The sequence below is a fragment of the Globicephala melas genome, chromosome 2 (genome assembly GCF_963455315.2).
Source record: "Globicephala melas chromosome 2, mGloMel1.2, whole genome shotgun sequence".
NCBI classification, from domain to species: Eukaryota; Metazoa; Chordata; class Mammalia; order Artiodactyla; family Delphinidae; genus Globicephala; species Globicephala melas.
In genome coordinates, this window is record NC_083315.2 from 95,270,064 (window position 1) to 95,296,561 (window position 26,498).

Genomic DNA, 26,498 nt, shown 5'->3' on the forward strand with positions numbered 1-26,498 from the left:
GGGAAAATTTAGAAACACCTGCATTAAAAATAAAAGAAAGAAAAATCTTAAATCAACAACATAACTTTACAATTTAAGGAACTAGAAAAGAAGAACAAACTAAACTCAAACCTAGCAGAAGAAAGGAAATAATAATGAGGGCAGAAACAAATTAGAGAACAGAAAAATAATAGAGAAAATCAATGAATCCAACAGTTGGTTCTTCAAAAAGATTTTAATAAGTCCTTTAGCTAGAAGGACTAAGAAGAAAAAGAGAGAAGATGCAAATTGACACAAATTATAAAAATCAGAAATGAAAGTGGAGACATTACCATCAATTCTACAGAAATAAAAAGCATTATAAGAGAGTACTATGAACAATTGTACACCAACAAGTCAGATAACCTATATTTAACAGACAAATTACTAGAAACATAAAACAGACCAAGACTAAATCAGAAATAAATAGAAAATTTGAATAGATATATAGCTAGTAAGTAGATTGGATCAGTAAGTAATAGATATTGAATAGATATATAGCTAGTAAGTAATTAAATGTCTCTCAATAAAGAAAAACCCTGGACCTGATGGCTTCACTGGTGAATTATATCAAACATTTAAAGAACTAATACCAATACTTCAAACTTTCCCAAAAGATTGAAGGAGTAAACACTTCCTAACTCATTCTATGAGGACAGCATTGTGCTGATACCAAAGACAAAGACATTACAAGAAAACTATGTATCAATATCCTTTATGAATATTGATGCAAAAAATCCTCAACAAATGAATGCAAGGATGGTTAAACACATGAAAACTGATCAATGTAATATCCTACTTGAACAGAATAAAGGGGAAAAATATCCACATGATCATCGCAATTGATGCAGAAAAAGCATTTAACAAAATTCAACATCTTTTCATGATAAAAATACCTAACAAGAACTAGAAGGAAACTACCTCAACATATTTGACAACAGTGCCAAGACCATTCAGTGGAAGAAAGGAAAGTCTTTTCAACAAATGGTACTGGGAAACTGGATGTGCACAGGCAAAAGAATGAAGTTGGACCCTTATCTAACACCACAGGCAATAATTAACTCAAAATGTATCAAGGACCCTAAGAAGACCTAAAATGATAAAACTCCTAGAAGAAAACATAGGACAAAAAATGTCATATGTCAATGTCAATGTCATTTCATGACATTGGATTTGGCAATGTTTTATTGGATATGACACCAAAGGCACAGGTAACAAAAGAAAAAATACTAATCACTTCTTCCCAACTCCACATACAGTGACGTTATATTGACTGAAAACTGCCACGGTGGGAATATGTTAAGCTATAAAGCATTTCCTCTCTCCAATCCCCCCGCCCTCCCCCACCAAAAGCTGATTGTTAAATTTTACCAGCCTGTCACTGAATATCAGTGATAGTTAAGTCTTGTTATTCTGAAATAAGTAACAAAGAAGGTAACAAAATAATGTCCTGCTTGCTTATAGGCAAAGTGTGCTAGCACCTGGCATTTAACAAAGATTTAACTATCTGTTGCAACAACCATTTTGCAATAATAACAATAAAATTCATAATTATATTAGGTTTTGGAATTCAAGAAGTTAAAATTGGCATTATGGATTACTGCAACATATTTACTGTATTCATAAACAGTGGGAAAGAGATATGTATTTTAGAAAACTGCTAAATTGCAATTGTTAAAAAAGAGAAGGACATAAAAAAATGGAGTTTGGTCCTACAGTCATTATTACATGAAAATGTCACTAAATTAATCTTTAATACATGAAAATATTGCTGAATTAGCTCCTCTCTGAAACTTCCCAAAGTTGTTTTCCAACTATTATCTGTTAGATAAATAAAATTTCAACGTGATCTACACTCATCTATACCACTTATTTACAAATGGCCATCTATTTTTTTATAGACGTTCCAAAAACACATAGAAAAATAAATTTTTAAAATGAGCTTTAAAATACACTCAGGAAATGGTAAGGATAATGAACTAGTTCTTTTTTTTTTTGCGGTACGCGGGCCTCTCACTGTTGTGGCCTTTCCCGTTGCGGAGCACAGGCTCCGGGCGCGCAGGCTCAGCGGCCATGGCTCACGGGCCCAGCCGCTCCGCGGCATGTGGGATCTTCCCGGACCGGGGCACGAACCCCTGTCCCCTGCATCGGCAGGCGGACTCTCAACCACTGCGCCACCACGGAAGCCCTGAACTAGTTCTTTGACTCATACAAGTACCTATGCAAGAATGTGTTCCACCTAAAAGTCATACAAATACTGAGGTTGCACATCATACACATCATGTTGGTACAAAAACAAAATGTCACCTAATTATGAAGTAGATGTCAATTTATGTCATTAACTTTTATCTACAAAGTAACATTAGGAAATAAAATATATCTTACTGTTCATAGTATGTATTTAACGTACCTTTAAAAATAATTATCATTTAGGAAAAGGCTACTATGGCAGTACCTATTCTGAATTTAGGAATAGGTAATGAGAAAGAAAAGTGCAGGTAATCTACTGACATAACCACTCACCATCTTTGCAGATAATTTAAAAACTATGCTTCCTAGAGCATTCTGCATCACTCAGCATTTACATAATTATCAAAGCCTCCATATCTAGGGCATAACAATTTCTCATCTAAGTCACACAATATATTAAAAAGTTATTCTGCTTCTGACTTTAAGTAGCATTTAAAAAATAAATGCATTCTCATCACACTAAAGACAACATAAATCACACCTTTATTAAGTAATAGGGATAACAACTGTCCATCTCAAATTTTTAAAAAAGATCAATGAGATTAAAAAGGTGTTAAAAAAAAAAGTAGTTAAAAGAATGTCTCATAAGGCTTCTACCTACCATGTGATCAATACTAAATCTGCATTCCAGAAAAAACAAAAATAATTTTAAGAGCTAGAAGGATTCTTAAAAGTTAGTGAATTATGCTGCCTCCCATTTCCACTGCCTCTTCTCAACTATATCAGAACAATGTGCTCTGACTTTAGTTCACTGCAGTTTTCACTGTATTAATTCTGTATCTTAAGATCACAGTAATATTAACAGTAACAGGCATACAGGAAGCAGATTCAAAGTTTACCATATCTATGATTGGAATAACTAGCAAACAAACTGTAGAAAATGGCAATTACATTTTTGCCAAGAGATTACGATCAACCAATCCAGCACTGCCAGGTGAATTATTTATGCTGTTGGAAAAATAAGGTACCCTGATAAATTACTTCTGGCCAGTAGGGAGTTATATCTATTAATTACCAATAAAGTAAAGTAACAGGTGTTCTACAGGCCTGAAGTGGTTACATCTCTCCCAGAATACAAGACCTGCACTCACTCTTAGAACTTTTTTACAAGAGAAGATCTAGTACAAAATGAAATGAATAATTTTAATTTCTGTTAAGACTACCCTAAAAGCAACTGCCAGAAGCCATTAAAAGTATAACCGTAAAAATAGTCTGTAAACAGCTGTCAAACTTGAAACACATCTCTAGCTAATTCTAATTATTAATTGACTATACTTTCTGGGGTTAAGGAGTGATGTGAATTTCATCAGACCTCCATAGTAACCATGAAGGACATGTATAAATTAGAGAAAGATAAATTTGAAAGTAGACTAGTGGCGCTGTCCTTATTTCTACCCTAAAGAAGACAGGTTATATATTAAATTAATAAGCAGAAAAGATATTGAGTGTAAATAACAACTGTAAAGTAAATATTAAGTGTAAGAGTGACTCAACAAGAATAACTACAAAAGAATATGCTGCCAAAATAACTTGACATCAATAACCCCTAATGGATCCACTAAGCAAGTGGCTAGTTAACGAAGAAGAAATTAAAGAGTCATGTTTTATAATCAGTACTAGAATACTTTGAACTTTTGGATCATCTACAAGTATACTGGGATTAGAAAAGAATCACTATTTATTATAAACTATAAAAAAGAATAATGGAAAAAAATTTAACTAGAAAAAGCAAAAACAAATTCAAAAGCACTTAAATGTTTTTATACTGACACCTCTAAAAGAAAAAATTTCAGACTTTTACATACCAATATACCTGACTAGGTTTGAGTAGAATATAGTCACTGCAAACAGACTGACTGGAACCACCTTTAGGAAGGGGACTATACCGAAGGGAGAATATTAAGGAGTATTTGGCAGAACAGCTTTGCATTTTAATATTATAGACTCTAAATAGGTCTAAGTTGCTTAAGACATACAAGTCTTTTCTAGCTAAATACTTTTGGAACCATGATTAATAAGATCTTGAAGTCTTTTGAGATAGTGGTAACAAAAAGAACAAATATTCTTTGTCTTTCTTCTAAAAAGGTTAAATAGATATTATGAAAGAACAAACAGATGCACAAGTGAACTCTGAATTTAAGGAAAGCGAAACTACTATTAGCATAAATATATTAAAATCTATATAGACGAAGGGAGTCAGGGAACAGAAGTGGTTTCCTTACAGTACCAAGCTAAGAGTTAAAAGAGAAAGGAAAAGAAGAAAGGTGGTTAATGAGAATGGATATTCTTCACATGAGTAAAAAATTTCCAAAATAAAGTAATTAAGATATGAATAACAGAAGGAACAGGAACAGTACACATACACTTCCCAAGAAGAAAAATGTTATTAAAGCGTAAGAGGAATTTTGGTATAGAAATTAATTAAGCTTGTGGGTTCTACAGCTTAGAATAGCTGGGTCCCATCTACTCTCCACCACTCATTACCCATCTGACTTGAGAATTAAATAAGGCAATACATACAGAGAACTCAAATAGTGTCTGACAACAGAGTAGATCTTCAATACATACTAGTAGCAGTGGTGATTTTGGTCACAAGGTGATGCCACTAGCCCATAATAGTACAGTTGCTATGAAAGCCTGAGAGGTCAGTATTTACTTTTTTGAGTATGGGAGGGGGAGGAGTTTGAATGATAAATAAAGGTACTCAGGACCTCAAAGAGCTTATGAATAGATTCCGTGAAGCTTAAGTTATTTGATTCTAAAGACAGTGAAAACATAATCTCCAATGATTTTCCTTCTTCTGAAAGAAATTCTAGGATATATTACAAAGAAAAAAAGTGGGGGAGGGGACACCACAGTTACTAAATAACTAAAACTTCTGAAGATATATTCCAAGTTATTTTGGGAAATATAGAGCAAATTACTGGACTGTTTGCCAGAAGAATTTAAAATAGACCAAGCCAAAAATGGGTATAAGTACATTTCTGTTTCACTAATAACAACTAATAATTTGGGAGAGCAAAGTTAAAAATGTACTTTCAAACTACTATATAACTTTATTATAGATGCTACCTTACAAGTAGATAATTACATGTTTACAAAAAGTATTATCTAAGATGTAGTAATAGGTGGTAACTAGACAAATTACTTTAGTAACTTTCTGAAATACCTTTGAATCAAGGAAAAAACATTTCATTTTTGAAATAAAAACTCCATATTCAAGTTAAATTACTTGATAACCAAAATCAATAACTGGTATCTCAAATAGTTGCCTTGTATTATGAACTTTAGTTTTCTGGATGACATAAAAACTAGTATCCTTTATAAAGGACACCAGTGCATTCTATGAAATATGAAACTATATTGTTATCAAATAACACATTTTTACTAATTATCTAGTAATAAAAATTTGTGTTCAAAGCTGGATTCTGAGATGAATAAGATTTTAGAAAAAATTTTAAAAGTAACAGAAGGAACAGTGGTAGTGTTTCTTCTCAAATAATAACAGTTCAGCTACCACAAAAGGAAGGGAGGGAGCCAATAGTTTAAAAATATGTCTATGTCATGAAAGAAAGACTGAGGAACTGCTCCAGATTAAAGGAGCATAAAGACACATGACAGCTAAATGCTACATGATCTTGTACTGAGAGAACAAAAATGTTGTAAGAACATTATTAGAACAGTTGGTGAAACTGGAATATGGACTAAAGTACTACATTTATGTTAAATTTCCTAAACAGGATAATTATACCGTGACTACATAATCAAAACTGAAGGCAGAGCAAAGATTTAGAAAGTAATCAAGAGTACAGTGTGGGACTTCCCTGGTGGTCCAGTGGGTAAGACTCTGTGCTCCCAATGCAGGGGGCCCGGGTTCGATCCCTCGTTGGGGAACTAGATCCCACATGCATGCTGCAACTAAGAGTTCACATTCCGCAACTAAGAAGACTACATGCTGCAAGTAAGAGTCCACATGCCACAAGGAAGGTCCCACGTACCGCAACTAAGACCCGGCGCAGACAAAATAAATAAATAATAAAATAAATATTAAAAAACGAAGAATACAATACAATACATAAGGTTTTATGACCTCAAATTTGAAAATCTAAGTGAAATAGCAATTTCCTAGAAAAATTATAACTTACCAAAACTGATTGAAAATAGAAAACCATTAGAAACCTGTAACCATTAAAGAAACTGGATCAGTAGAAAATGATAGTGAAAGGCGACAAGATGAGGGAACAGGAGATGAGATACAAAACAGAGGAGGGAACTGTCACAATTAGGATACTGCTCTAACTCCTGGTGGCAAATTCTTAGGCACAGGCAATACGCCCCTGCTTCTTTACTTGGCTCTTTCCCAAGTCCCCACAGGCTGTCAGAACTCTGAATTGCTAGAATTAAACTAAATAAGCTTAAACAATTCTCTTCACCCTCAACTGGGTCTGCATAATTTGGAGAGGGGCCTGTACAATTCTGATGGAATCAATCTCAGTGATCTAAGAATTTAACAGCCATGAACCTTTATTAACTGACTTACACAGCAATATCTATGTAACAAAAAAACCATTTAGAAACACAAGAATATCCAAAAACATAATGATAGTTGTAGATCTTCAGCCTTTAAATTGAAGCAAACACACACACAAAAAGGATACATAAGATTTGAGTAATTTAGTAAATAAGGTTAAACTTTATAAATTCAAACCTTTATATTACAGTGAATTGAAGTCTTTCAAAAGGTTACGGATGTTGGAACAAGGAAGGATCTCAAATCAATAATTGAAGTTCCTACCTCAAGAAACTAGAAAAAGGAGAGCAAAATAAACCCAAAACAAGATGAAGGAAGAAAATATCAAATAATAGAAATGAACAGAAATAGAAATTGAAAATAGATGGGGGGGAAACTCAATGAAACAAAAAGCTGGTCTAAAAAAAAGCAACAAAATTGATAAATCTCTAGTAAGACTGACAAATTAAAAATGAATACACAAATCACCAATTTTAGGAATGAGACGGGATATTGCTAAAGATCCTTGTAGCCTTTAAAACAGTACTTGAGATACTAAATACAACTTTACACTCAAATTAGACAGCTTAGAAGAAATGGACCAATTCTTTGAAAATCACATTATTATCAAAACTCAACCAATATAAAATAGATAAACCTAAACAGTTCTGTAACCATTAAAGATGCTGATTTTGTAATTTAAAAGCTCTCAAAAAGAGATCACTCTTGGGAATTCCCTGGCAGTCCAGCAGTTAAGACCACACTTTCACTGCCAAGGGCCCAGGGTTTGATCCCTGGTCAGGGAACTAAGACCCCACAAGCTGCAGGGCGTGGCCAAAAAAGAAAAAGAAAAAAAAAAAAGAGAGAGAGAGAGATCTCTATACTGAGATGGTTTCACTGGAGAATTCTACCAATTATCAGAGGAACTAACATCAATTTTTCACAAACTCTTTCAGAAAACAGAAGAGGAGGAAATACTACCCAATTCATTTTATGAGGCCACCAATATCTTGATACCAACACCATACAAAGACAGTACCAAAAAAAGAGAAAACTACAGACCAGTATCTCTCATGAATTTAAACACAAAACTTCTCCAAAAATAGTAGCATATCAAACCCAACAATATACAAAAAGATTACACACCATGACCAAGTGGGACTTATTCCAGGAATACAAGGCTGGGTCAACATTAAAAAAATCAATCAGTGTAATCTATATCAACAAGCTAAAGATGTGATCATATCAACTGACACAGAAAAAACCTTTGACAAATTCCAACACCCATTCATAATAAAAAATTATCAGCAACTCAATAAAAATCATCTATAGGGACTTCCCTGGTGGCACAGTGGTTAAGAATCCACCTGCCAATGCAGGGGATACGGGCTCAATCCCTGGTACGAAAAGATCCCACATGCCGCGAAGCAACTAAGCCTGTGTGCTACAACTACTGAGCCTGTGCTCTAGAGCCCACGAGCCACAACTACTGAAGCCCGTGCACCTACTGAAGCCCGCGCACCTAGAGCCCATGGTCTGCAACAAGAGAAGCCACCGCAATGAAAAGCCTACACACTGCAATGAAGAGTAGCCCCCGCTTGCCGCAACTAGAGAAAGCCTGCGCACAACAATGAAGACCCAACACAGCCAAAAAACAAAACAAAAAAATCATCTATAAAAAACTCTATAGCTAACATCATACTCAAGGGTGAAAGACTGAATATGTTTCCGTTAAAATCTGAATGAGGCAAGGATGTCCACTATGACCATTTTTATTCAACACAAAACTTAAAGTTCTAGCCACTGCAATAAGGAAAAAAAAAGAAATAAAAGGTATACAGGGCTTCCCTGGTGGCGCAGTGGTTGAGAGTCTGCCTGCCGATGCAGGGGACACGGGTTCGTGCCCCGGTCCGGGAAGATCCCACATGCCGCGGAGCGGCTGGGCCCGTGAGCCATGGCCGCTGAACCTGTGCGTCTGGAGCCTGTGCTCCGCAACGGGAGAGGCCACAACAGTGAGAGGCCCGCGTACCTCCAAAAAAAAAAAAAAAATAAGGTATACAGATTGAAAAGGAAGAAATAAAGCTTTTCATATTTGTAGATGACATGATTGTCTACATTAGAAAATCCCAGGGAATCTACCACAAAACCTCACAGTTCAGCAAGGTAACAGGATGCAAGATCAACACACGAAAATTAATTGAATTTCTATACACATACAATGAGCATGCACTAACCAAAATTATAAACACAACACTATCTACAATTGCTCCAAGAAAAATTAAACACTTAGGTATACTCTTAACAAAACATATCTTTAGGATCTATACATTGAAAATTATAAAATGCTAATGAAAGAATTCAAAGACCTAAACTGGAGACATACCACATTCATGGACTGGAAGATTCAACGCAGTAAATATGTCAATTCTCCCCAATTGACCAACAGGTTTAATACAATTCTTGTCAAAATCCAGTAAAGATTTTTGTTGACATAGACAAGATCATTCTAAAATTTATATGGAAAGGCACAAACCCTAGAATAGCTGAAATAATATTGAAAAAGAAGAATAAAATGGGAGAAATCACTTTACCCACTATTTGGACTTACAATACAGCTACAGTAAAACAGTATGTGATACCTATTGTGGGATAGACAGAGCAATGGAACAAAATGGAGAACCTACATAAAAATGCTCAACTGATTTTTTAAGAGTACAAAAGTAATTTAATGAAATGACAACTTTTTCAACAAGTGGTTCTGGAAAAAATTGGACATTTGTAGGCAAAAGAACTGAACCTTGACCTAAGTATCACATCTTATATAAAAATTATTTAAAATGGACCACAGACTTAAATATAAAATATAAAACTATAAAACTTAAAATAGGATAAATCTTCAGGATGCAGGATTAGGGAAAGTGTTCACGAACTTGACACCTAAAATGTGATCCATGAAAGGAAGAACTGATAAAGTGAACTTCATCAATTTAAAACTCTGCTCTGCAAAATATCCCGTGAAGGTTAAAAAGACAATCTGTAGACTGGGAGAAAATATTTAGAAACCATATATCCTGAAAAGAACTAGTATCTAAAATTTAAAAAAAACCTTCAAAACTCAACAGCAAAAAAAAACTAACAATCTAATGAGAAAACAGGAAAAGGACACAAACAGATATTTCACTAAAGAAGATACAAATAAGCACATAAAAAGATATTCAACCTTAGCCATTAGGGAAATGGAAATTAAAACTACAACGAGCTACCACTACACACGTATCAACACGACTAAAATAAAAAATACTGACTACACAAATGCAGGCAAGAATCCCTAGAAACTGGATTGCTCATACACTGCTGGTGGAAATTTAACATGGTACAGCCACCCAGGAAGAAAGTCTAGCAGTTTCTTATGAAACTCAGCATAAAACTACCATACAACCCAGCAACTGTACTCTTGGTCATCTATCCCAGAGAAAAGTCAGCACCCAGATCTAGGACTTCCAAGTCTCCAGAACTGTGAGAAAATAAATTTCTGCTGTTTAAATCAGCCAGTCTGTTGTGTTTTGTTATGGCAGCCTGAGCAGACTGATACAAGAAGTCTAAATCATACCATCACAGTGTACACCTTAAACTTAAAAACAAAGAAGCCTAGTACATAGAAGGCTCTCAAACAGCTGTTGATTAATTAAAAGAATAATATCAATCAACCAATCAACTAAAAGCATGCTACATTCAGATTATAATTTAGTAAGGAAATATTCAGAAAACTATTAAGTAAGGTCAATAATTTGAGATCAAAGATTTTGGGCTTTAGCTATTAGGGAGGCTATTATCCATTATAATAGTTTAGTGGCAATGGGAATGTAATGGAAAGGTTGTGAAATATATTACAATCAGGTATAAAAGGGAAAGATGAAGCCAAGATAATCATGATGAACCTGATAGACTAGATCAACCAGTATAAATCAATAACTAAAGAATGAAATGTTAGTTCAAAACAACTGAATAATAAGTATTAAGCTGACATTTTCTAAAAAGAGGAAATAATAGCAACCAGGAAGGTAATATGGGTTACATTCTAAATCTTAATTTTCAGGAAACCGCTCACACACACACAAACACAGGAAACCGCTAACATCCCCCCCGCCACACACACAGCTATTTTTTGCTCCAAAAGAAAGAGAATAGAAATGCAGCAGGCAGGTTTTTTTCCCCTTCAAGGAATATTAGTAGTATTAAAGAATGAACTATTTTAAAACTGCTGGGAGAAAGTCACAAAATTCATGGTTGTACAGAAAAGTAATTAATAGTATAATTTATTATCTTTTCAATGGATTGACCCTAAAATGAACAGGTGATTCTAAACTAGATGAATGTTATTATTATTAGCATTTCTTTCAATTACAGTCCTTCACAGCAAAACTGGTTTGCCCAAGGTGCTTCCTCTAACTCAATTTTCCTATTTGTCCATCTGTGAGTTACCTGTGACAATAAAAGGGAAATTGTTTCTGCCATTATTATTTCCTCAGGACTAGCAAGCTGTATGTACACATTCTCTATTCCACATACAACTTGTAGTATACTATCTTTATAGTATTTAATTAATGTAAAAGAGGGGCTAGCATTTCTCTAAGTTCAATGCATGCTTTTAGTGAACGATGAGTAACTCAGTAAGGCAACATCGTGGAAGTGTTGTCTTTGGGAAACAGGTAGATAGATTCAAGGAAGTAAGGGTCAGATTATACGAGTTTATTGTGGTGAAATTAAGGAGATGAAATTGTACCTAGGAATTTTGGGGAAACTACTAAAGGAATATGAGACCCAAGCTTTAGAAAGTTCAGTATTGTAAGCAATACAAAAGTTAGAGAGAGGTGAAAACTGGGCCTTGAACAAATATTAGAAACCTTATCTGCAATAATACAGACAAGACTGAAGAGGGGTAGAGATGAAAAGGATGAAACAGAATCAAGAATAAAGAAGACCTGATTGAATAAATGGAGGAATCACTCATACCTAGGTTTATGACTATTTTTTTCTATCTATCTATCTAGTTATGACTGTGTTGGGTCTTCGTTGCTGTGCGCAGGCTTTCTCTAGTTGTGGTGAGCGGGGGCTAGTCTTTGTTTCGGTGCGCAGGCTTCTCATTGCAGTGGCTTCTCTTGTTGTGGAGCACAGGCTCTAAGTGCGCAGGCTTCAGTAGCTGCGGCACACGGGCTTCAGTAGCTGCGGCACACGGGCTCCAGAGTGGAAGTTCAGTAGTTGTGGCACGTGGGCTTAGTTGCTCCATGGCATGTGGGATCTTCCGAGACCAGGGCTCAAGCCCATGTCCGCTGCAGTGGCAGGCAATCGGATTCTTACCCACTGTGCTACCGGGGAAGCCCTCTGACTATTATTGATGCATACTTTGATATCATTCACCAAATCCATGAAAAGTCCAAGATCTTATACAGTGTAGCATAAGAATTTAAGTAAGAATATAGATTTATCCTACTTTAAGAATACTGAAGATTTAAAAATCTGAACATATAAACTAAAATATAAGGCCTTGTTCATTATAGAAATCTTTATTCAAATGTTACCTAGATCTTCTCAGTAAGGCCTTCCTTGGTTATTCTAAGTAAAACTTTAACTAACCTCCCCACAAAAAATCCCCTACACTCCTTTTTCCCCAGCACTTAATACTTTCTAATATTATGTATAGCATAATATTCATTTACTTATTTATTTACGGTAGTATTTCTCTGGCCCTCACCACAATGTATGTTCCCTTAGGAACGGGGATTTCTGTCTTTGTCCATTTACATATCCCCAGTGCCTAGAACAGCAAATATCTAGCAAATAGTAGATGCTCAATAAATATTTGTTGCATGAAAGACTCACCTTTAAATACTGAATTTTCCCTTTTAACAATGGGTATTCAACAAAGTTCCTTTAGTGTAAGGTAAGATTAAAACTCAGCAACAGGGGCTTCCCTGGTGGTGAAGTGGTTAAGAATCCGCCTGCCAATGCAGGGGACATGGGTTCAATCCCTGGTCCGGGAAGATCCCACATGCCATGGAGCAACTAAGCCCATGTGCCACAACTACTGACCCACATGCCACAACTACTGAAACCCGTGCTCCTAGAGCCCATGCTCCACAGCAAGAGAAGCCACCGCAATGAGAAGCCCGTGCACTGCAACAAAGAGTATCCCCCACTCGCCACAACTAGAGAAAGCCCGCACGCAGCAACGAAGATCCAATGCAGCCAAAAATAAATAAATAAAACAAATAAATTTTTTAAAAAAAACAACTCAGCAACATATTTTCCACTGAAATATCAATGAAAGAGTGGTTTAAATGACTGATAAGGAAAATTCAGATTGGATTTAAAAAGAAAATAATAAAAGATACTAAATATAATAAAAGAATTAAAGAATAATAAGAATAAAATAATAATAAAGATAATAAAATAATAAAAGAAGCCAGAAGGAATCTAGCGAAATGAGTGGCACAGATAATAGAGTAAGCATCAAACTGTACAGCAAGGGATGGGAAATAAAATAGAAATGACAGGAAATTGTAAAACTCCTCAAATGGAAAAGTTCTGGTAACAACCAGATCCAGGAAAGTAGCCTGCTGAAATGAAGACCAGAAGGTCAGGCCATGCAAAGAAAAGTAGCCAAGAATGATGATGAGGCTCAGATGTGGAAAAGTTGGCATTTAGAAGGAATTGCTAAGATCAGTAGATGAAAATAAAAGCTAAAGGATGGTGTTCTGAATGGTACAGAGTATCAGTAAAAAAATGTCTATATGTGGGTTATATAGTAACATTCTGTGAGGGGAACAAGGAACAACAAAAATGCTGACACTACCTCTATTCCCACTCCCACTTATTTCCCAACTCTGTGATATTATGGTGAACAGGAAAACCAGTATCTTTCAAGAGACAGAGCTGCTGAGTCCTAAGGGTAATGCCAGTTAACAGAATTGGTTTTTTAGTGGAGGAAGAGTACTGTAGAAGGACTGATGTTTCACAATAGAATAATTCACAGAGGCACAGTGGGAAAGGCTAAGCAGAAAATTGTTCTGTACTTTATAAAGTTCAATCCAAGGCAGAAAGATATTTCCCTGGTCTTTTGGGGTTTCCCATGGTGGAAAGGAGGATGAGTCTCATTTTTAATAAAGCTACTGCTATGCTATAATCATTTTATTTTCTTCTTTAAAAATACTCGAGTTTTGCTTTAGGCTCTAATAACTGTAAAGAAACTCCATTTTAGAAATGTATCTTTTTAAACAACAGAACTATTATCTCATAGGCATTTTAATTTTTATAAACCACTTTTATCCACAACCTAATTACTTATTAATCCAAAACAACAATTCCTTAATCTCTTTGGCAACTTCCTAAACTCGATATCTCCTGCTTTTTCCTTTCTTTGTTTCAATTATTATACTTAGTATAAACTCTAAGTTTATAATGATAGCTATAAGTTTGCTTTGACATTGAACAGTGCCTTTTTCTATTTTCCACAGAACATCTTAAGTACAGAGGTTGTGGTTGTAAGTCTTACTGTATCTTTCTATGTAGCCCACTCGATTTTTGTCATCTCTTAGCACACAATATGCTTTAAAAAGCACAATAACATTGATTAGTAAATTTACAGTATTTTATTGTCCTACAATAAAAGCTTAAGAATGGCTAATTTAGATCCCCACAGTTATTAAAAACTTTGTTTAGTAGTAAATATTTTAGCAAAAATTTAATATCATTATTGAAAGTTTACTCAGGTACTTATAAAGACTTTAAAAATGTATTATAGTTCAGTATTTTAGATTTTCCTATCACATACAATTCAACTAAAAATGATCAAATAATTTAACATATACATATGGTAAGATGACAAAATGTTTGCCTATAAAATAGCAATGTCACACCAATAGAGAAGAGCCACTACAGAAAAATGAATGCAAAAGAGAAAGTTTCTATCATGGAGATCTGAAGCACTACAGTAAAGATTATTTATACAAATTAACAGTTAAGTTTTAGTTAGCATTTAAAAAAATGTGATCCAAGATAACACTAATTTATATTAAAGAATTAAAGGGAGAAATCAAAGCTATAAAGATTTAGAAGGAAATGGATGATACAACTCATACATATCAAGAAAAGGGGTTCTGAGAAGCTATCCTTGTCAAAGACCATTCCATACATCCCTAAGTATCTGGGAGAAAGTACTTTCATTATCTTGGGCTACAACACCAAAGCCTGGTGTTTTTTCAATTTCTCCTGAATTATCAATAAAGTATGAAAGCCAATTACATAAAGCAGTGCTTTCCAACTTATTTCTCAGGCATACTCAGAAAAATAACAATTATAAGGCAACCAGAAAAGAGAAGGAGCCTAGTGGTTAAGAGGCAAAGAGACTTGGAGGCTCCAGCCACTTTTACCTATTCATGGCACATAGCTTGGGAAGCTCTAATTTAGATTAGCAACTTGGGAAATAAACTCTACCTTTGTAAGTATCACAAAAACAAGCAAGTTATAGGTAAGCATCAGAGGAAATAATTTCAGGTCACTCTGAATGAATGAATACTGAGCAAATTATACAAAATACCACCTTCTTGAAAAATCCTCATCAGCCTGCTCTTGATTTGTGCTCCCTTTCTTATCAAAAAAAGAAAAAAAAAAAAGAAAAAAGAAAAAAAGAGTGAAATATAACCCTCTGGGAAGTGTAACAAGACATTTTTAGTACAAGTACTTGTAAATCTAAGACTGGAAAAATCTTCTACTAAATGCTTCGTTCACTCTTCAGAAAAGCCATCTTTCATCTTCACTACTGTAACTAGTATTTTGACTATTATAAGCCCTCTTTAAAATATTATCTAGGGCTTCCCTGGTGGCGCAGTGGTTGAGGGTCCGCCTGCCGATGCAGGGGACACGGGTTCGTGGCCCAGTCCGGGAGGATGCCACGTGCCGTGGAGTGGCTGGGCCCGTGAGCCATGGCCGCTGGGCCTGCGCGTCCGGAGCATGTGCTCTGCAGTGGGAGAGGCCACAGCAGTGAGAGGCCCGCGTACCGCAAAAAATATATATATATATTATCTAGTATTTCTTTATTAGCTACACAAGTGGCTATAGTTACCTCATTACTAATTATCCATGCTTTCTTAAAGGACACAAGTTTTTTCCTGAGGTATGAGGGGTAGGTATCTCACTTCATTTCTAGAATTCATCCAAGGTAGAGGACTCTAAGATGTGACCCACAGACAAAATGGGTAGAGAACACAGTTTGTAGCACTATCTTTTACATGATTAACTATTACATAGGAACAATATTAAAGTTCAGTTTACTCATCAAGAAGGATATTAAAGAAAACTATCATTAACTTTGTAAACTTATAGATTCAACAGTCACAGTGTACACCTGTTTTATATTACTAGAACCCAGAAAAATGGATTAAAATAAAGCCAATCAATAAAAATATCTATAGAAATGGACATTAATGACCCCCAAATGCGGTGATAATGTAAAAGAATAATACTTCAATTCTGTAATTGCTTCAGAAGTATCTTAGAAGTGTATTATGCAGCAGAAGGGGCCAATTAATCTGCTTATTTCAATGTCACTGTCCCATTTGTCTTGAGACTTCACAAGACTGCTACTTTCAATTTATGGCCATGCATTATTGCCTCTGCCTTTGGTCATACAATTTCCCCATAACCTAAAATGCTTTATTATAACTATTCCCTACAAGAATTAAGACAATCCTCCAATTGAAAGTAATGTTTCCTTTATGTCTACACTGAGAAATATTTATCATTCCTGTTTCACAAATAACAAGCTTCCTCGAGGAGAAATGGTTAAGTGAAACAACCGTTTTGATTCCTAGGTCAGTGCTTCTATCAAAAGAACCTATTTTCTTGTTAGTCTATTATGATTCTACACCTTAGGATTAAGTTAAGGCCCTTTTTTATGTCCCACATTAGGAAATAAGTTTGTATTATGTCCAAATCCCAGGCTTACTCTCTCTAAGCTTATGTCAAAGCCACACTCTGAGCAACCACCTAAAACATTAATCTGAGCTTATCTCTGACCAGCCTCACTCCTAGTGATGCAGATTTGGTTCCTTATTTAATTTTCCTCAAGTAAACTGTCCATGCTCATCAATATAGTCAATAGAGTAGTCCCTTGGTATCCACAGGGGATTGGTTCCAGGACCCGCCCCCCAGCCCCCACTGATACTAAAATCTGCAGATGCTCAAGTCCTTATATAAAATGGCATAGTATTTGCATATAACCCACACATCCTCCCTCCCATATACTTTAAGTCATCTCTAAATTATTTATAATACCTAATACAAAGTAAATGCTATGTAAATAGTTGGCAGCACAAGGAGAATTCAGGTTTTGCTTTTTAGAACTTTCTGTAATTTCTTTTCCAAATATTTTCCATCTGTGGTTGGTTGAATCCAGAGATGTGAAATCCATGGATACGTAGGGTCGACTGTGTTGTTTCACTCTGATATTTTTTTTCCCTCTTTTTCACATCTAGGTCATCTTTTCCTTGTTCTTATGCTTTTTCTAGCAAGCTTTTTTTCCCTCCCTTTCTCCACCTTTGACTTCTTTCTTCTCTTTTTCCATCTTTACTATTAAAAAATGCCTTAGATTGTCACTATTTTATTCAGTTTCTAAAATCTACAACTTCTTCTCCAACACTCGCCAATTATCAACAGCTCAGACAAAAAGCACTACACTCCAGGATGGGTCACCATAGGCTCTCTCTTAGAAGTCTACAAGCCATATTTTAAATAAGCATCAGTATATGTTAGCCACCATGTTATCCAAGGCCAGAACCACATTTAAATATTTAAACTTTTAGAGATGACATGTTAAATTTATCATATATACTTCTGACTTCAAATGGGGTTTCCTAGTCCTAAAACCACATTCTGGTTAATTGAGATACACAGTAGTAAATCCTAAACTCACAAAAAATTAGAGTTAGAAGGCTTTGAAGACGATTTAGGAAAACTCTCCAGTTAACTGAGACAGAAACTGGAGCACAGACAAGTTAGGCAACTTTTAAAATTACTGAAATAATTCAATAGTAAAAGATATCCAGAAACCAAGAAACAAAATTAAAAGTAGTATAAAATGTTCATGTATAAAAGAATTATTCAACACTTAAAACACATTTTCAATAGAAATAATACTATAGATGCTGAATGAGCTCACAAACTAATCCACAGATATATAGTTAAAGGGAATAACAGTTATGTTCAAGAGTCTTGGAAATTTTGGGCACTTTTATTCTCTTTTTGCTTCTAAGTTGTATGCTCTCTGCTTAATGCAGGAATGACATTAACATTACTCAGCTTTTTAGATATGATTTGTTTTTGGCTCACAAATGAAATAAAAGAGAAAGAGCTTTCTACACTAATTAAGAGAGAGTAGACGTCTAACATTATCAAAGGTTAGATTCAAATTTTTAAATATATGAATGTAAGAAAACACTTGTCTGGGTGGAAGATAGTAGAGTTAAAACCTAGGATGGCCACCAGGTAGTCATATGATGAGCCTAGATTGATAGGGGATGAAGAGAAACAATCTGAGAACACAAGAGTCTAGGATAGGGGCCAGCAAAATGTTTCTATAAGGGGCCAGATATTTACAGTCTCTGTTGCAACTACTCAACTCTGTCACTGCAGCCAGAGACAAAATGTAAACAGATCAGCTTGGCTATGTTCCAATAAAACTTTACTTATGGACATAGAAATTTGAATTTCATATAATTTTCATGTTCATAAAATTATTACTCTTTGATTTTTTTCCAGTCATTTAAAAATGTAAAAACCATTCTTAACTCATGGGCTGTACAAAAACACATGACAGGCCTGGATGTGGCCTGTGGACTATAGTGCCAACCTCCAGTCTAGGCAACAGTGGGGAGAAGGGGAAGATGGTGCACCTGGGTTAATAACTAGGGGGACTATTCATGAATGTTCTTGCATTAAACCTAACAGAAAAGCAGCTCCCCTCTAACACATGCACATTAACGTCAGTCCCAGCTGCAAAGAAACAGGCATATTTTGCTGTCTTTAACTTTAAAAGAGCTACAGAAACAATCATTGATCCTGGACAAAAATAATTTTCATAAATAATAGTATACTAATCATAATTTTAAACAGAAAATTCATTCTATAGAATTTTAAAATTATAGCAATAGATGCATTATTCATTACCATTTTGTCCCTGAGTCGCTCTCCACGGATAAAAAAGTCAGCACAGCCATTCTCTTCCTGGTGAGGGACTTTGAAGACAGTGACGCAGCTTAGTCCACTCCCTCCAAGTGGTAACCATCCACCACTTGAGTCATCCCGGGTCATCACCACAGCTCGCACTCGTGCATAACTATTACTAAAATAGATGCAAAGATTAGAAGTTAGCTTTTCCATAAACAAAAAACAGCCAAGGTGTCAGTCTTGCTTGAGAAACCAAAGACCACATCAATTAACGTGTAGTAACTAAAGTGTTTACTACTTCCATGACAGTCCACAGACAGTAACCTGATTGAAAAAGATCAAAAACCACAGAGTAACTGACTTAAAGGTTAACTTATTTTGAAGACCAATCTCACAATAAAAGACTACAGCTCGATTATTTCAATTCATCATTTGAGTAGTTCAAGCACATCTGATTGCCATGGAACATGTAACAAAGGATCCCAGAGACAAACACGGTCAAACTACAGTCTGCCATCACATTTATCTAATATATGTCCACCTCCTACAATATAATCAGGACAAATTACTGCTGTATCTTAGCACATTTAATTGTGACATCTGTATGTTTCTAACATTTGAAATATAAGTAAAATGCTGAAACAAACATGCTTATTAGCGCAGACACATTTTTGATTATTTCTAACACCTCGGAATCTAAATCACAAATATATATAAACATGTTTTATTTTAGTAAGTTATCAGATAAATTGGTCTTTCATGCCCTCTTTTTGGCAGACTATTCTTAAGAGAGACCATATTCTAATTCCATTTAGAATCATTTCCCAGTATTAGCCACAACTATTTTTTACATAAAATCTAAGTAATGTTTCATATACTAATGTTCTAGATAACTGACATCTCAGCATTTTAGTTGTAAAACTTTTAATAATTATTAATGAAATCCTTTCTAAAAGTGGTATACCTTGCTGACTTCTTAGAAAATTACACTGAATATAACTTAAACATGTCTTGGTTATTACTACTATCAACTGAGATTCAATGTAACAATTATGTGCTACTTATTGTCTCTGCACATTCTAAGTGTTAAGTTGCCAGTTGTCATTTCTGTTGTCAGAGTGCTTGTGTGAGATCTACCCCTTGCTTTTTTTCTACTTTACTCTACACATAAGGCATATTGATATTAAATATAAAGTTCAACAAATTCTGACAAATTACACATCTGTACAACCAACAGGATAATCAAGATACAGAACTCCAGAAAATTCCCTGAAGCCTCCCTCCCATCAAATAGGTAACCTAGGTAACACTGCTATCCCCGGTTTCTAATATATACATTAGTTTTGCCTGTTATGGGCCTTCACATAAATGGAATCAAATAGAATCAGGACTTGTACCCTTTTTGTCTCACTTCTTTCACTCATTATGCTGTTGTATTAGTACTTCATTCTTTTTTTACCACTAAGCAGAGTCCTCTCACTGAATAAATATATCACAATTCATTTATTCTTTCTTATGTTGATGGGCATTTGAAATGTTCCTAGCTGTTGGCTATTATGAATAAAGCTGTTATAAACATTCTTGTATAAGTCTTTTGTAGACGTATGTTTTCATTTCTCTTTAATAATTACCTAGGAATGGAATTGATGAGTCATAGGGTAGTAGGTTTACCTATGTAAGAAACTAACAAACTGGTTTCCAAAGTGATTGGACCATTATACATTCCCATCAACAATGTATGATAGTTTCAGTTACTCCTCATCTGTGCCAACACTTGTTTCCAGTTTTTTAAACTTTACTCATTGTAGTAAGTATATAAGTGGTAACCCATTGTGATTTTTATATCCATTTTCCATGATGGATGCATGATGTTGTGCATTTTTTTCATATGCTGATTGGTCACATTTATATGCCTTCTTTTTAAGTCTTTTTTTTCTTTTTTTCTCTGCCATACCGTGTGGCACACGGGATCTTAGTTCCCCAACCAGGGATCAAACCCATGCTCCCTGCAGTGGAAGTGCAGAGTCTTAACCACCGTACCGCCAGGGAAGTCCCAGTCTTTTATTTTTTATTGTGCTGTCTTTTATTATTGATTTTTAGAAGTTCTTCATATAGTTTCGACACAAGTCTTCGGCCAGAGAGTTGTATACTTTTAAAGCTGCACTGTGTTGTTGGTAAGGAGTCTGAAGTCAAAACTTTATTAAGTTGGATCCTAGCTCAGCAATGTACCTACATGTCCTTGAGAAAGTTACAATACCTACCTTTAATAAACGTAAACGATGCCTGACACATAAACACCATATAAGTGTTATTATAAGTTAATTATTACTACAACAAAGAATTTAAAATTGAAGTAGCTGTCATACTGGTAATTCAAAGCCAGGAAGGAGCTGGGAAAAAATAAAATTTACAAGGTCAAACAAAATCCTCTATTACTAGGGTCAAAATAATTCTTTGTATAGAAGTTCTGAAAGTCTTTAGATTTACAGACGACTATTCTGTCTAAGTTTTTTATTATTCAGTTGTTTAGAGGCTCTGATTCTTGCCTGGGGCCAATTCTTACCAATCTTCAGTTCAGAGAACTGACCAGAGGAGTTATGGGTGCATAAAAACTGGGCTGAGGTCGATATCAAATTGGAATCCTCCTTCCGGGAGGAGCTGGAACAAGTTACCTCTACTATAAATAAACATGACATGCATCCCAAGAAGCTGGAGAAGATTACAGTGGAAACCATCTTGGAGGGATAGAAGTAATAGTAAATGAAGGTTATTTGGTTTATTAAGAGTTTAAGTCTAAGTATATACCAGAAACATGGCACATAACTTAGACATATTAGGCTCAGATTAAATATGTGTGAATTGAACTCATGCATGTAAAGCTCAGCACATTTGAAGTTCAGTGAAGTTACGAAGTCATTAAGGTAGAACTTCGGTCAAAACCAAAATTCAAGTTCCCCATAATTATTTAAGTGTTTATTTTACTCTAGGATCCTGACTCTTCCTTCTCACTTAATTATGTAGTAAATTAGAAAATTTAAGAATTTTATACTAGATTCTACAAGACTGGGGAGACCCAAGGAGGAAAATAACCCCATTTAGAAGCTCAGTGTATAGTTTAACTTCAGAGTGCAGCAGCAGTTATCCTCTTCAGAGCATATGGACTCTTATTTTATCATCTTTGAATATTACTAATTCTCACTTACAATTTATATAATGCTTCTTAGGCATATTTTGTATTTTTAAAATATAAAACTGCTTAAGCAAGAGTATTAGAAAATACACGAAAACCCTAGTAATTTTAAAAGTTATTTTATGATGGTGATATCAGAATATTTTCCCTTCATTTTTCAGTTTCTCCAAAAATTATTTTATAATTAATATTTATAAATTAAAAGTAATTTAAATAAATTAAAAACACATTTTAACTATATCCTGGCTTTACTCAAAATACTGCAGAAACTTTAGAATGTTAGTTTTAACAGTGTAGGAATATGTTTTAAACAAAAGTATCCCTAACGTAATTCTCCTCACCACTCCAATTTCTTTTTTTCTGTTTTATGAAAGTACCACCTAGAAGAGATGTGTTGCCCTTTTAGGAAAATTGAATAAAATAAAGATTTCCTTACTGGAAGAATAAGGTTGCCTGATTCATTGTTCACCTTAATACAACAAAAGAGGTTTTAAAGCTGGCCAATAATTTATATAAACTGTTTTTTGAATCTCGTGTTTTCAACCATACCAAATATATAACTGCTTCCCTTAACTATTCAAGTTGATCCTTTAAACTTTAAGGTATTCTAGAAGCTTATGTAAATAAATTTGTACTCCCTATACCACAGCCTTCATTAGTTTAGAATTTAACAACTCAGCTTTCAACTTTAAGCTCTAAGACTAGAATACTTAACACAAAAATTTTCAAGTTGTTTAATGTGGGGTTTTTTTTGAAAGACCTTCCTTCCTGCCAAGGTTAAACTTTTCACCTGTGCTTTTAATCTCATAACTTCCTTGCCTTCAAATGTCTTCTTTCCACAAATAAAAACAGTAACTCCTGTCTAAAAACATGCAACCACTCCCAAAGACATTAGTGGCAGCTCTTATAAACTTTGTTATACTCTGCTTTGTAGTATTATTAAAATCTGTAATTATAATCCCCTACTTAGATAAAAATGACTTATGAGCAAGGAATGAAATCAGTCTCCTACTTAAAATAACAACAAATGTTTTTTCCTGATCATGTGGACAATAGATGCCCATTCTAGTAAATGTGGAAAATAAAGAAAAATAGTATTTGCCATCATGGAATTAAAATTTAAGAATTTGTAGGATTTTTTACTCTCTCTGGGTATCATGTTTGCAATCTATTAGTCTCTGAGACAACAGCTATGTTTATATAATGACAATGTACTCTTATTGTCAAAAACTCAGCATTTCATTCTTGGTCTTCTTTAAAATAGCTGAAAGGCACTTGTTCCCAGTAATTTATCTAAAAAGTCGAAGAGGATGTGGAGAAAAGGGAACCCTTGTATACTGTTGGTAGGGATGTAAACTGGTGCAGCCACGATGGAAAACAGTATGGAGGTTCCTCAAAAAACTAAACATAGAACTACCATATAATCCAGCAATTCCACTCCTGGGTATATACCTGGAAAAAATGAAAACACTTATTCGAAAAGATACATGCAGCCCAATGTTCATAGCAGCACTGTTTACAATAGCCAAGACACAGAAGCAACCCAAGTGTGCCTGTCAACATATGACTGGATTAAGAAGATGTAGTATATATACAGTGTGTGTCTATATATAGAGAGAGAAGAAAGAAGAACAGAGAGAAAAGGGAAGAAAAACAAAGGAAAGGTATTTTAGATGCTACTGAAACTGTGATTAAAGCACAGTTACCTACCTCCTATGAAGAAAATACATATATGGCTAAAAACTTATATTTGAACACAATTCTGGGGATTCACACTCCCCTCTAAGAGGTTCACAAACCTGAGATTAAGAACATTTAATCCCTAGGGCAAAGTTGCTCTGCAATAGGTTTTTAGGTCCTATAATTTACAGATTTATCAAGATGATAATTCCTTACAAATGTGTTATCTGAATGCTGGTTAAGAAGAGTTACATCACATTCTCTTAAGTAGACCACAAAATTATACTTCCAAGTGAATGAAATATGTTAAGTAATATTCAGAAAATGAAAATGAAACCAAAATAAGAGCAATTAAAGTAGAAAAGAGAGGCGGAAGAGGAGGTCAGAATCAGAGAGTTGAAAATGCTACACTACTTGGCTTTGAAGATGGAAGAAGGGTCGTGAGACAAGAATACGGGCTTCTAGAAGCCGGAAAAGGCAGGGAAATGAATTCTTCCCTAGATTTTCCAGGAAGAATGCAGCTCTACGAATAACTTGATTTTAGCCCACTGAGATCCATTTGGACTTCTGACCTTCAGACTACAATATAATATATTTGTATTATTTTAAGCCACTAAGTTTGTAGTGATTTGTTACAGTAGCAACAGGAAACAATACAAAAGATGAGGGAAAAACCTTCTTGAGGATATGAAAGCAATCCATACACAGGAGGCAAAGATAACTATTTTCCATTTCTAACTACAACTGTACCAAAACAAAATAGCCCAAAATACCCTCAAAGAACAACAACAAAAAAGAGAAGATACTTAGAATTCCTTAAGATTTGTTCAGTACAATGAGAATTTATGATATTTTCCCATAGAGGGATATTTACAGTGACAAAACATCCTATGTTCTCTACAGTATATTTTAAGTAAACATTACCATCCAAAATGTTAAACATTATTACAGAGACTGGGTATAAAAAAAGGAAGCATTTAATAGAAGTAATTTATGATATAGCACCTCACAGTGTAAGTACTTACTTGCTTTCTAAGCTATAAAGAAGCAGATGATATTTAGAAGATAGCCACATTAGGACTATTCACTTATCCAGTAAGCATTTATTTATATGCTTCACACATAAACAAAATTTAAAAGTTATGGTTCTTCCCTATAGAAGCTCACAAGTTAGTGGGCAAAGATATATTAACACAAATTGGGAGTACAGGAGAGGAAATGACTAATATTCATATTTGATGTGGATTTTGAACAGCAGTATATCAGGTAGAAAAAGGCAACGGACGCTCCATGGAGGGAGCATGACACAAGTATGTAATGTTTAAGGACGAATATTAAGTTCAAAAGAAGATGGCAGGCATAAGCAGGAGAAGGGTAAGAAATGAAATAATACTTAACTTACTGGACCTTACTGTATCAAGTCTTGCACACCACGAACAAAGTTAGTACTCTAATTTATCACAATAAAGAGACCACAGGGTGACAAAAGCAAGGGAGTAGAATACTCTGACTTGTGTTTTAACAGAACTTTACTGCATCAACCCCAATGAGATGGGTTATTTCTTCATTTTACAGATATGGACAGTAAGGAATTAGTTTAATTAGAAAGATAAAGGTCTTGAAATACTCCTTCTGTATTGGCAACTTTTTTTTTTTGGCTGAGTTGGGTCTTCATTGCTGCACGTGGGCTTTCTCTAGTTGTGGCGAGCGGGGGCTACTCTTTGTTGCGGTGCATGGGCTTCTCATTGCAGTGGATTCTCTTGTTGCGGAGCACGGGCTCTAGGCACGCAGGCTTCAGTAGTTGCAGCACGCGGCCTCAGTAGTTGCAGCACACAGGCTTCAGCAGTTGTGTCACTAGGCTCAGTAGTTGTGGCTCACTGGCTCTAGAGTGCAGGTTCAGTAGTTGTGGCGCACAGGCTTAGTTGCTCCACGGCACGTGGGATCTTCCCAGACCAGGGCTGGAACCCATGTCCCCTGCATTGGCAGGCAGATTCTTAACCACTGTGCCACCAGGGAAGTCCCTGTACTGGCAACTTTTAAAACTATAACACTTATTATTTTCCATGCAGCAGTCATCAGTCTAAAGCACCACATGGCAGTTAATAATACTGTGTTTAATAGCAAGTCAGATTTCCTAGATTCCAAAGGCAGTTGAATCATTTAAAAGTTAAAATCTTGAGCAAATTAAACTCTCTGTACCCTCATTTTCCTGATTTGTCAAATGGGGATAATAACTGCATCTACTGCAGGGTTTGAGAACTAAATGAGGAAATTATGCAAAGTGCTTATTAGCATTGTACCTGGCTCACAGTTAGGTACTCAATAAATGTTACCACAATATGGACTTGATATAATAAACTAACTCTATGATGTTACAATATCTGCATTCTGAAATGGCCTAAATTTGCCTCATTCTGTATTTATGATAGTTTTATATAACAAACTGAGGAGACAGCCCCCCCATCAGAACTTTTTACTTTTAGTAAAAATTTTTAACCACAGCTAAGTATCAGCATCAGTTATCAAAATATTCCACAAACTGCTTACATGATGGAAACCTTTACATCTAACCAAGTCATAGGCATCTGGGAAGTCTCCCACAATAATGAAAACATAAAACTAAAATCT

At 35.0% G+C, this 26,498-nt stretch overlaps 1 protein-coding gene across 1 annotated transcript in view; it reads right to left on the reverse strand.

Annotated features, from left to right (window-relative positions):
• Positions 1-26,498, reverse strand: part of SPRED1 (sprouty related EVH1 domain containing 1) — a 118,577-nt gene that overhangs the window by 50,288 nt on the left and 41,791 nt on the right. The window contains exon 2 of the mRNA XM_030842934.2: positions 19,001-19,175. Within this exon, the coding sequence (XP_030698794.1) occupies positions 19,001-19,175 (175 nt within the window). The remainder of the gene's footprint in view (positions 1-19,000; positions 19,176-26,498) is intronic.